Consider the following 12135-nt stretch of genomic DNA (forward strand, 5'->3'; position numbering starts at 1 on the left):
TTTTCCTTTTACCTTATGGTAGGCTGGCAATATTCTAGGAGACTAAGTTTAGGAAAGAAAATACCTTTTTAAGAGAGAGAAAAAGAAAGAGAAGGTGTTCAGATAGAAGTTTAGGAGCGAACCAGCTGAAGGATGGATTCCCCAACGTACTAAAGCAACCTTTGCTAACCACCCAAGGTATAAATGTTTGCAAACAGCTTTTCGAAGCTTTGCAATCGAGTGGATAGAAAATCTCGTTGTCATATCAAGGATGAAAACCTTGAGGCAATTTATACAGTGAAATAAGCCCAGGCACAAAGATTTATTAAAGGTGGTAATCATAGGATCATACAAGTTGGAAAGGACCCTGAAGATCATCCAGTCCAAGCCCCTGAAATGCAAGAATATGCAGCTGTCCCTTGCAGGGATCGAACCTGCAACCTTGGTGTTATCAGCACCACGCTGTAACCAGCTGAACTATCCATAACCAAGTTCCATAGAAAGCAATTAGGAACGTCTAACGTGCTGCTTGGTTTCAAGGGGACTTGAACTTTCTCTGGAACAGAGCAGCGCACATTAAGGCTGCAATCCTATGCTTACCTGGGAGTAAGCAGCACCCAATACGTCAACACTTATTTCTGAGAAAACATGCCACAGGACCCAGTTCCATGGGGGTTCACTTTTAAAGTTCAGGAACCTAGCAAAAAGCTACTGACCACAGGCCTCTCAACAACAGTGGTAAAACAAATCACACTTAGAAAAATGAAAGCCGTTTTTTATTGTTGTCTCCACAGCCAATCATTTGACACGAACATGCATACGTAATTTGGCTACGCACACACCACTTTTCTTTTTAAACGTTAGTTATTAAACATACAACAGACATCCTTACAAAAATGAGTCAAAATGCAAACTTAACTTTTTAAAACAAACAGTTTTACTCATTTATTTATTTTTTTCTTAAAAAAAACCTTTGTGTGTTGGGTACCATTTGTACAAACACAGTTAATTTAAACAAATCTGCTCTTAAGTTTCCTCATGGTTGCACATAAAAAAGCTGCAATACAAAATGAAGTCACTGAGAGTTTTTCTTTCTTTCTTTCTTTTTAAATAGCAGAAATAGGCAGTTTCGCCATGCACAAGAAGCAATATTAAATATTAGTTTTTCAAAAAAAGAAAAAAAAAACCACGTTTAAAAATATTTAGTTCAAGTCACAGAACTTTCTCCAGTCCAGAGAAATCCAAAACGCAATGCAGAATTAGCTGCCACAGAATGGCCATTCTGAAAGGCTAAATAAAAAATAAAATAAAAAAATCACCTCCCAGGGTTGATAAAATTTTCAATGATTTTGGCACAGAAAAGAAGTTATCAGCTTACTCAAGAACAAGAACGTGTTTTTTTTTTAATGGAGAAGACAAGAAGAGGAGAAAAATCAAAAGCAAGACTGAACAAGATAGTAGTTGCAATCACTTAAAAAAAGAAAAAAAGATCTGTGCATCTCCGTCATTGCAGAATACTGTTTACAGCAGAGCATAATTTCCAGGTAACTGTTATTGCAACATAGATTTGATTTGCTTCGAGGTAGTCTCATCATTCAAATGTTTTGTTGTGTACCTAAAAAGGAAAAATAAAAGTGTGTAAAAACCATGCACATATGTCTGCATTGCAGGGGGTTGGACTCTATGATTCTGTGGCTTTGTACATCTCTGACAGTCTGATCCTTAACAAAAGACTATTTTGGGGACAAGAGGGCAATCTTGGGGCAGTGCAGTGGAGGGAAGCTTTGGGCTGGGTGTTCCTGCTGAATCCCCGTGTACGTAGGCATTTGAAAAATTCTAAAATGCTGTGCCTGCCTTCATACTGTACCTGTGGTCCTTATTTACCAGTGTTAACCACTGTTTTCCAAGAAAGAAGAGTTGGCACTTACAGTGATTCCACGTTCAAAAGCTAGATACCTGAGAGCATTTAGAAGGCCTTCTACACTGTTTGGAGGCTGGTCTTTGAGAACTTTGATGCATCCTTTCATCTGGAAATCAATACAAAAGGGTTGGGGGGGACAGGACACACATGTTAATTCACAACAAACCGGCGTTGGACGTAACCATGACACAACCTGCAATTTCACTTTTCAGAAAGGATCCAGCCCCTCATGTCAATACGATTAGCTCAATCAGTGGAACGGCAATAACGTTAAAAACAACAGCCCTCGAAGGAAGCCAAGGCAGCCATAGATACACCGCCCATGATTCATATAAATAGCATTTTCACACAAGTGCAGCCTAGCTGGCATAATATGGGAACTTGCACTGAATCATCCACATCATTTTTATTGACATGCAGAAATGCTAAAAAATACATATTTTAAACATGAGTATCTTCCTTCTTGCCTCCACCCCACCCAGCTGGCCCACCACAAGGTAGCGTAATTCACTCAGCCCCAGAACTTACATCAATTTTTGACATTTTAGCAAACGCGCCTACTGGATGCACGTGGTCATAGAGAATGATGACGCCCACCATCACCCTCAGACAGAACGATACCGTTTGCTCGTTGGTGAACCTGCTTCTGTATTCCCTGGGATTTTAACAAGACACGGCAGTAAACACTTGATTATCCAAAGCTGAATTCTAAATAATAATAATAATAATAATAATAATAATAATAATAATAATAATTTATTTATACCCCACCCACCTGGCTGGGTTTCCCCAGCCACGCTGGGCAGCTTCCAACAAAACACTAAAATACAATAACCTATTAAACATTAAAAGCTTCCCTAAACAGGGCTGCCTTCAGATGTCTTCTGAATGTCAGGTAGTTGTTTGACATCTGGTGGGAGGGCGTTCCACAGGGCGGGCACCACTACCGAGAAGGCCCTCTGCCTGGTTCCCTGTAGCTTGGCTTCTCGCAATGAGGGAACCGCCAGAAGGCCCTCGGCGCTGGACCTCAGTGTCCGGGCAGAATGATGGGGGTGGAGACGCTCCTTCAGGTATACTGGGCCGAGGCTGTTTAGGGCTTTAAAGGTCAGCACCAACACTTTGAATTGTGTTCGGAAACATACTGGGATGTACATCTCATGACCAAGAGGGTGTTATTAAGAGAAGGAGGACTCAGAGACTTTGTGAGTATCTTGGGAAGCCATCAAGCTCCTCCAGGCATACTGGGCCGAGGCCGTTTAGGGCTTTAAAGGTCAGCACCAACACTTTGAATTGTGCTCGGAAACGTACTGGGAGCCAGTGTAGGTCTTTCAGGACCAGTGTTATATGGTCTCGGCGGCTGCTCCCAGTCACCAGTCTAGCAGCTGCATTCTGGATTAGCTGTAGTTTCCGAGTCACCTTCAAAGGTAGCCCCACACAGAGCGCATTGCAGTAGTCCAAGCGAGAGATAACTAGAGCAAGTGTCTCAGCGGAATACCATCCCCAAAAGTAACAGCCTTCTCAGGGTAAAGTTTCTTCCTTCCCAACTGTAAATCCTGAAGCTTGGTGCTGGGGTTTCGTTCCTACCTTTCTCTAACAGCGCAACACGCCTTGCTAAAACCACCCACGATATCTGGCTGCACAATAACCATTTGTGGCAGGTTATAGTGATCAAGCACTGGGGGTCAACCCTGGAAAAAAGGCTCAAGATGCAGGCAAAGTACGCTCCAGGTTCTTTTATCTTCCTGATTTATGCATGAGATCAAACCATTTCCCAAAGCGTACAGATGCCTTCCGATACATTCCGGTGTTGAAATATTTAAAAGAACTGTTCCCGCAAGAACTAGCAATCTGGCACATGCCCAGCTATCTGAAAAAGGCGCTACAAAACTGGAAGTGCCGAGACCTCTCAGAGAGAGCAGCCTATCTGTCATCTCCAAGGAGCACTATCAATAGCAGCCACTTCTGTGGAAGAAAGTAAAATGCACTTGGGAGACTGTTACGGAAGGAATGGCCTCTGCACAGCCCACCCTCTGGGGCACAGGCTCCTTCCCTGACCCTAACCGGACCATAACATCTGGGTCAGATGTGTTCAGCCAGGAAAATGGCATGGTTCAATTCAGAAAACCAGGTTTGGCCCCAATCCTTACTCTGTATAATGCATGGTCTACAATGACCAAGACTCTCCACCCCCTTCCCTCCTCTATCTGCCATATTACAAAAGTTTCTTACTAGTTCAATACGACTGCAGTCCTGCACTTGGGTACGTACCAGAAAGGAACTACCAGGTTCTTATCTTATTTTTCCTTAATTCTAGGTTCTGGTTTTCCTCAAATTGTTTATATCTTCAGCAAATTAACTCTGAATTTGAGACTTACTATCTATGGCTTATCGTGATCAGAGTATGAATCCTTCTTAGTGTTTGAAACTTCTCAGTAAATAACAAAGAGGCTTTGCTTAGGGAGATGCCCACATTTGTCAAATAAATAAAATGGTGTTTTGATCAAAAGTTATGTCTGAAGTAGCCTCGGTACTTACGGGGTTTCCAGCATAACTCTGCAAACGCTGGCCATGGTGCTTAAGCAGTCTGTGGTGTTCTCTATAGGCAAATTTTTGTTCTGTAATTGGCATAAGAAATACATAGTTACTGTAATACAAGCAAGTAACCCATTTTTCAAAGTAGGACTGAGAATGTCTCCTGTTCAGAACCCTGGAGAACCACTACCTACTGGCGTAGACCAGTGTTTCTCAAACTTGCTAAACTACAACTCCCATCATCCCTGGCCGCTGGTCCTGCTAGGTAGGGATGACGGGAGTTGTAGTCCAACAACAGCTGGGGACCCAAGCTGGAGAAACACTGATCATGTTGAGAGTAATATTCTTCCCTTTGGTGGAAGAAGAAGAAGAAGAAGAGTTTGGATTTGATATCCCGCCTTTCACTCCCCTTCAGGAGTCTCAAAGCGGCTAACATTCTCCTTTCCCTTCCTCCCCCACAACAAACACTCTGTGAGGTGAGTGGGGCTAAGAGACTTCACAGAAGTGTGACTGGCCCAAGGTCACCCAGCAGCTGCATGTGGAGGAGCGGAGACGCGAACCCGGTTTCCCAGATTACGTGACTACCGCTCTTAACCACTACACCATACTGGCTCTGGAGAAGCTTCAGTGACAAGTTTTAGGAGCCAAGTGCAAAAGGCAGACAAGCTGTTTTGGGGTAGGGAGGGAGCAGACTTTAGCTGCGCATTACTGAGTTGCATTGAGATGCTGCCATCTATGACGAGTCACAAGATTTACTGAATAAAATTCCAAAGCCTTTCTCCTGTAACTAAATCAATTCTACAGCCCTTAACACCTTCAAATCACACTGCTGGCACGTGAAATTCAACATTGAGATGCACCCAAGAGTCTGTAACACGGAGTCTTGTCAGCAGCGCAAGCTAGTTTTACGCAACAAACTTGTATTTTCCACAGTTCTCCTAACAAGGAGGTCTATTCATGCACATACCTCTGAAACGAATTTTGTCGTGGCATCGCTTAAGGTTTTCAACATTGGCGTTGCTTCAGCATAAAATAAAGACATTCTGTTGGCCAATTCGTTATTTACTTCATTTTCTCCTTCTGCCTACCAAAGTAAAAAAATTTAAAAAATCACAATCTTCACTGGTTTTGAATAAACAGAGCAAGTGGTACAAGGGTCACAAAGAAATACCTTCTTCACTTCTACAGAAGGGTACTTACTGGAACATTATTGATCCTCATACGACTCAAGGTTCTTCTGTAGTAGCTGAAGTCATTCTGAATTGCGGGATTCGTCATCTAGAAGGGGGGGGAGGATGTATTGGTGACAAGTGCACATCATACCCTAACTCGTTCTGAAGGGGCCAGGGATTTCAGTTCTGTGAAGACCTGGGAAATGAGGCCAGCATCTTGAGGTCCTGCACTGAAGTGGTGGTCTAGGGCAGGATCCTAAATATTATTTTGTCAAGGCAGAATCCTGCATAACTAGGCTATTAAATATCCAGAATACTGCGGAACACATGTGATTTCATGTATGTTGCCTAATACAGTAATATGGAATAGGTAGCAGCCGAATGGGGCAAGCATTAGTTGACGCTGTTAGCAGGACAGATAGCTCTGCCTGGATGCTTATAGGCAAGGCCGTACTGTCCCTGCATGGAGAACCTCCAGCATTTTGTGTCAGTATGAGGAATGGGTAATTGGACTAAGATGCTCCTCTGTTCTGGTCCAGTAGTGTTCTTCTTATGTCCTTAGTGATGTGACGAGCTTGAACAATCAGTAAGACCAGGGTTAACAGTCCTTGGCTGCCATCCAGGAGCAAAAATGGAAAGGGATTTCAATATTTGTTTGCAGCAACATTGGATCAATGGACAAACAAGCACTGTGCAACGCTGTAACACGGATCACAGCTGCTTTGTGACCGTCCCGTTTGGACAAGTGCTATGCGGGGATAATTCTGAACTTACCTTCAGCTCATCAAAACGAAGTGTGAAATGAAGGATTTCCGCAAACTGTTTGGCAAGAGCCTGCTCTCGCTCCAGGTGCTGCGTGGGAGAATATGGAGTGCTTGTCAGAGCCCCAAGAAGACCTCGCAATGCAGCTTCTGCACGCAAGAACAAGGGGGACAGTTACGTAAAACAGTGTGAATGTGTTGAACGTCCTGTCGTTCTGGATGATTACAAAAGCAGGCCACAATCAAGGTGTTATAAAATCCTAGGTGCCAGTAGACTGCCCTAAAAAAAGGAGAGTCCTTCAACCTTCCTCAAAAGCAGTTTATATACCAAGATACATTAGACTAGAAATTACAAACAACAAAAAACCCACCAAATTAGCAGTAAATGTCAACATTTCTGTGTAGGTAGTAAATTAGCAATACAAGTCATTAGCACTAAAATCAACAAATTTGACCATGCTAAAATAGTTAACACCGTGGGATCCTGGCCTTAATTACATGGTAGATCATACAATATTATGGAGCAAATCAATCAATCAGTTACTACTGACACTTACCAAGTCTTTGAGAAAATTCATAGAATTTCTTTAGTTTGCCCACTAGAGGGACAACTGCACTCCATGCCTTCTCCTGGAGCCTCTCATCGGTGGGATGCTGTATTGCCTGGAACAATTAAACACGAGCAAGGATGTTTGCTTTATAATAATGTTTGCTTTACAGTATAGTTTTCTCTACATTTAAATCATATAAAAGCATGGGACAACCAAGCCATAAGACCACAAAACAGAGACATTGTTCTGTGTGACCATGCACAATCCCTAGAGGAGCTCGGGGAGGGGGGAAAAGCCTAGATGAAGCTCTCACGGTACACAAGTCTCACTCTCATGTCAATAGCCTGCAGCGTGGAGAACAAGGATCACCTCATTGCAAACGCAAAAGCGGGGGGGAAGAAGGGAAAATGCACTGCTGATTAATGAGACTCGTACTATTGTCAAATCATTCTTCCACCAACTGGCAGCTGCTCCCCAAGGTCTCAGGGCAGAGGTCTCTCCCAGACATGGTGCCTGATATCCTTTTAACATGAGATGCCAAGGGCTGAATCTGGAGCCTTCTGTATGCAGTCATCATGTTCCACTGCTGAGCAATGGTGCAGCCCAAGCTACCTGCACGACTACATGTCATGCAACAATATCTGAAGAATGTCAGGCACTATCTGGGTGGCGGATTCCCCCAGCAACTAAATATTACAGGTGGTTAAAAGGTAGGGGAAATGAGATACCCTGAAATAGAATTGTGGCGCCAAGGAAATAAAATGTGGGTGTTGGTGCAACAAGTGAGAAACATTCACGCTGCATGTTTGCAATATAAATCTGATTATCCGGAAAGGGTCCCAAATGACCTCTGTTTCAGGGCTGCCGAGAGGGCAGTTAAAACAAGATAGTAAAAATTACTTGCACATAGAGCATGCTATTAAAAGTTATAGAGACTCTGGCAAAAACTGAACCTTTAACTGATCTGTATTAAGGTCATATGGGACGGTGGCGCTGTGGGTTAAACCACAGAGCCTAGGACTTGCCGATCAGAAGGTCGGTGGTTTGAATCCCCGAGACGGGGTGAGCTCCCGTTGCTCGGTCCCTGCTCCTGCCCTCCTAGCAGTTCAAAAGCATGTCAAAGTGCAAGTAGATAAATAGGTACCACTCTGGCGGGAAGGTAAACACCATTTCTGTGCGGTGCTCTGGTTCGCCAGAAGCGGCTTAGTCATGCTGCCCACGTGACCCGGAAGCTGTATGTCGGCTCCCTTGGCCAATAAAGCAAGATGAGCGCCACAACCCCAGAGTCGGTTATGACTGGACCTAATGGTCAGGGGTCCCTTTACCTTTATTAAAGTCATAATCACTAATGCAAAGTATGATACGTAGCATCACTAAATTGATTACAAAATACTCCATCCAATTATGCTTTTTACCTCTCGTATTTCATGACCGGCTCCTCTGTATGACTGCAAGTCTTCCAGGATTCCTTCTGCATCCTTTAACACTACATTTACCTGATTATAAATTTCTTTTTCTGATTCTGTAGGTTGAGCATCTAAACAACAGCACAGCATATTAAGTCATATTTGTAGTTACACAATTTTCAAATATAAACATCTTGAATGTATTTTAATATACTCCTGAAAATAGTGTTTAAATATGTATACATGGTTTGGGTTTCATTTTCCTATCAAAATATACTTGCAATCTGCGCATTATGTCTAAATGCAACTGGAATGTCTAGAAGCCTTGTTTGTCAAAACAGCTTTGGTCAGTTCAGCCTTTCACAATCCACATGGTAAAAGCCTTCTAGGTTAGAGAAACACATAGGTTAGGGCTGACATATCCGGGATTCGCCCACCGAAAATAAGAGTCCGGGCAGAATTTTCAAAAATTGGGGAAATGTCCGGGAAAACCCGAGTGTATGGCAACCCATGTCAGAAGTGTTGATTTCCTAAAACTTTTGTGTCCGGATTTTCAGTTTTTGAAATATGGCAACCTTAGCATAGGTTTACTAGCTTTGGGAAGAGGCGCAAACGAAGCAAGAGCTCACAGAATGTGGATATTAATACCACAGCTGTGGGCAAGTGAGGAACCTCCTTATCAGCTGTATACTGATTTTGTGTGAAAACATGAAGCACAGAATCAGTAAGCTAAGTAATCTTTTTTAATATTCAAAATCAATAAATAGGCTCCTACAATTTTAATCAACCTTGTCATGCAATACACAAGAAGGGAAGCGCCACAGATCAGAGCAAATGCTTTGCGCACAGAAGGCCTGATGTTTAATCTCTGGCATCTTCCATTAAAAGGATCCCAGGCATCAGATGATGGAGAAGACCCTTAGATGCTAGAGAGCTGCTGTCAGTCAGGGTACAGAATACTCGGCTAGATTGACCAAAGGCCTAGCTCAGCAGAAGGCAGGCTCATTTGCTCCTATGAAATAATACCAACAGGTATGTGGACTGTGTGGCATTTGTGTACAGGGCTTGAGTCCTGGGCACTGGGCTATTAATCATTGCTCCAGATAAAAAACAGAAGGTGCCTAGCTGAATAAAAGCTGCACACATTTAGAAGTAGAATACAAAATTAGATACTAATACTGTTCAAATCCATGTTGGTACAGCATCTGTTCTATTAAAAATTCCTTGGGTGGTATTCAGCTAGGTTTTACAAGACCCTTGGGTTAAGCAAATTTTAATTTCAGTGAGTCTACTCTTGAGTAAAATCTAGTTGAATACCAACTCTTATTTAAGATCTGGAATTCACATGCCATTCTAGAAAATTTCTCTATTTAACAGCAAAATTATATTTGCTACTACAAGGGAGACGTTTTCGGTGGGAAAAGCTGTTGTTGCTGTTATTGGATCCTTATAAAAGGCCATTTCTTAGGGCATAGCCCTAACAAGATAGCTCATGCAATCATGAAATAAAATGCATATGAAATCAAATTAAGTTAGCTTCAGTAGATCTAGCTCAGAGTCCTGACTTAAGTCGGATACCATTTTAAAACAGTTCCATCATTGAATACATGTGGCATTAGGATACCTCCTTTAAGGAAAGGCAATTCTAAACAGATCTTAATGACCATTTAAAATAAGCAATGTTGAAGCTACATGCAACTGAGTGTGAGCTAGAAACTCACAGACTGCAATCAAACGTTTGCTGCTTTGTTTAATTTCCAATGATATTCACAGGCCTTTTGCCTGAACACACAGACCCTTCAAAAACGCCCCCTTATAAATCATCACAGTTTCCAATTTCATCTGAACTCAGAAGTAGCTTGGGGGCAAGTCAGGGTCTTAAAGTTTAAGCTGTGGTTTAAGACCTTGGCTTGTTCTGAAGCTGCTAGCCATAGTTTCCCCACTCAGATGAAAGGGGAAACTGTGGTTAATTATAGACTTTCTGGCTCCCCCAGGTGTGCCACGAAGGAGCTACAGCTGAGACAAAAGGCTTGTGAATCCCTTGGCTTATTAAGATGCATATCTTCTCATCTTCTGAACTGGGTGTTAAGATGCAAAAGGCATAAGGCAACAGGCAGATTCTTTTATGGCTTCATCAAAGGAGGCCCAGAAGCACATCTGATTTTCACAGCAGTAAATATAAATTGATATTAAACATTGTAAATTATATAAACAACTACTTAGACCCCCTTCATTCACATGCTACTTGATGCTGTGTTTACAAAGAGGCAGCAACATGCACACAAATAAAAGTACATGCAAAAGTGAGTCCAACTGGTAGACTCTCTTTGGACTATAGTTAGGGCACAAGATAAAAGATACATGTTTTTTTTAAATGTTCTCACTTTCAAAGTCAAGGAAAAAATTTGGTCCCTGCTCAAGGTCTGTGCACGTCAAAACTTTAAGAAGGTTCCCCATGCTAAGGTACCTGTTGAGACAATGAGAAAAGACAAAGAATATTTCTTTTTAAAAAGAATAGAACATTAACAGGGGGGAAATGCATTAACTTTCCAGGTATTCCTGTATTTTCAGTTCCTGGTATGATGTAAGCAATGGAGTATTGTTTCCAACTTCCCAACACATCCAACAGCTGAAAAGTGGGTTACCCAATAGCAGACAGAAGAACATTCATCAGAAAGCAACAGAAAATCTCACACCATGTAGCTCCCCAATTGTACTCATAGAATTCAGATGCCCATAATACACTGTTCTTAAATTAGAATTTCAAAATACCCAATTCTGTAGTAGATGGCTGTATTTCGCAGGCACCCTCTTCTCACACTGTTTCACTTCAGAATATCTATGGATGATAGCAAAGTTTGACAGCCTTTTCTGCTTTGTTATAATGGACTCAATACTCCCAGTCCAAAATGGGAGTAAGAAACCTGTGGCCCTTCAGATGTTGCTGGACTCCAGTCAGCCGGCATGGCCAATGGTCAGCAATTGTGCGAGTTGTAGTTCAGAGACACCTGGAGGCTGCAGGTTCCCCATTTCTAGTCTATAAGAACATTTCAGATACTCAACAACAACTAAAAAGCATTTTCCGTTTCTCTTCTATACTCAGTCTTCTCTTCTCTTGGTATATGCCAGAGGTCGGCAATCTAAGGCCCATGGGCCGGAAGTGGCCCATGAGGGTCACTTAACCGGCCCGTGAGCCACCCTTGAACAGAGCCGCCTGCTCAGTGAGTCCCCGTGCGCTGCACTAAACCGGCGCAACGCAGCGTTGTACCTCTCTTCTGCGGTTCCACAATCGCTTCTGCGCATGCTCAGACACCGGAAATCGCTTCTGTGCAGGCGTGATTTTCAGCATCTGGGCATGTGCAGAAGCGATTTTCAGCGCCACAGACATAATTCCCGGCGTTGCACTGCACCGGCCCATGGAGGATCTCCACGGGAGTGATCCACGGGAGTGATCAAGCCCATGCCCGGTAAGCCGTGCAGACCCCTGGTATATGCAGCTACCTGTTCTGCTTCCCTAGAACTCCCCCCCCCCAAAAAAAAAAATTGTGCTGGGTAGGGAAAGGTGGGTCACGTCTATTGTTATTTGATTGTTTGGGCTTTTATTATAGCCAATAAAATGTTTCTTGCGGGCAATGGTCAGTACTCCTAATGTAGCTGAGTGGTTTGAAACGCAGAGGCAGAATGCAAAGCAATGAACACAAAGTAACTGCCACACAGACATATGAACTCCGCAGCACAACAATATACCAAGAGTAGAATTGCAAAAGTTCCAGTCATTCATGGCAGCACAAAACCCAGGCCTAGTTCTCACTG

The 12135-nt window shown here is 42.8% G+C and overlaps 1 protein-coding gene across 3 annotated transcripts in view; it reads right to left on the reverse strand.

Annotated features, from left to right (window-relative positions):
• Nucleotides 1-738: 738 nt before the first annotated feature.
• Nucleotides 739-12135, reverse strand: part of CYRIB (CYFIP related Rac1 interactor B) — a 66675-nt gene continuing 55278 nt past the window's right edge. For all 3 annotated transcript variants that reach the window (XM_082235877.1, XM_082235876.1, XM_082235878.1), the window contains exons 4-13: nt 10707-10789; nt 8332-8453; nt 6923-7028; nt 6379-6515; nt 5633-5710; nt 5400-5516; nt 4436-4515; nt 2429-2555; nt 1936-2006; nt 739-1594 (exon numbers count right to left, since the gene is read on the reverse strand). In XM_082235877.1, the coding sequence (XP_082092003.1) occupies nt 1531-1594; nt 1936-2006; nt 2429-2555; nt 4436-4515; nt 5400-5516; nt 5633-5710; nt 6379-6515; nt 6923-7028; nt 8332-8453; nt 10707-10779 (975 nt within the window). In that variant the 5' untranslated portion in view covers nt 10780-10789 and the 3' untranslated portion in view covers nt 739-1530. The remainder of the gene's footprint in view (nt 1595-1935; nt 2007-2428; nt 2556-4435; nt 4516-5399; nt 5517-5632; nt 5711-6378; nt 6516-6922; nt 7029-8331; nt 8454-10706; nt 10790-12135) is intronic.

This window comes from Podarcis vaucheri, assembly GCF_965113315.1.
Source record: "Podarcis vaucheri genome assembly, chromosome: 8".
Lineage (NCBI taxonomy): Eukaryota > Metazoa > Chordata > Lepidosauria > Squamata > Lacertidae > Podarcis > Podarcis vaucheri.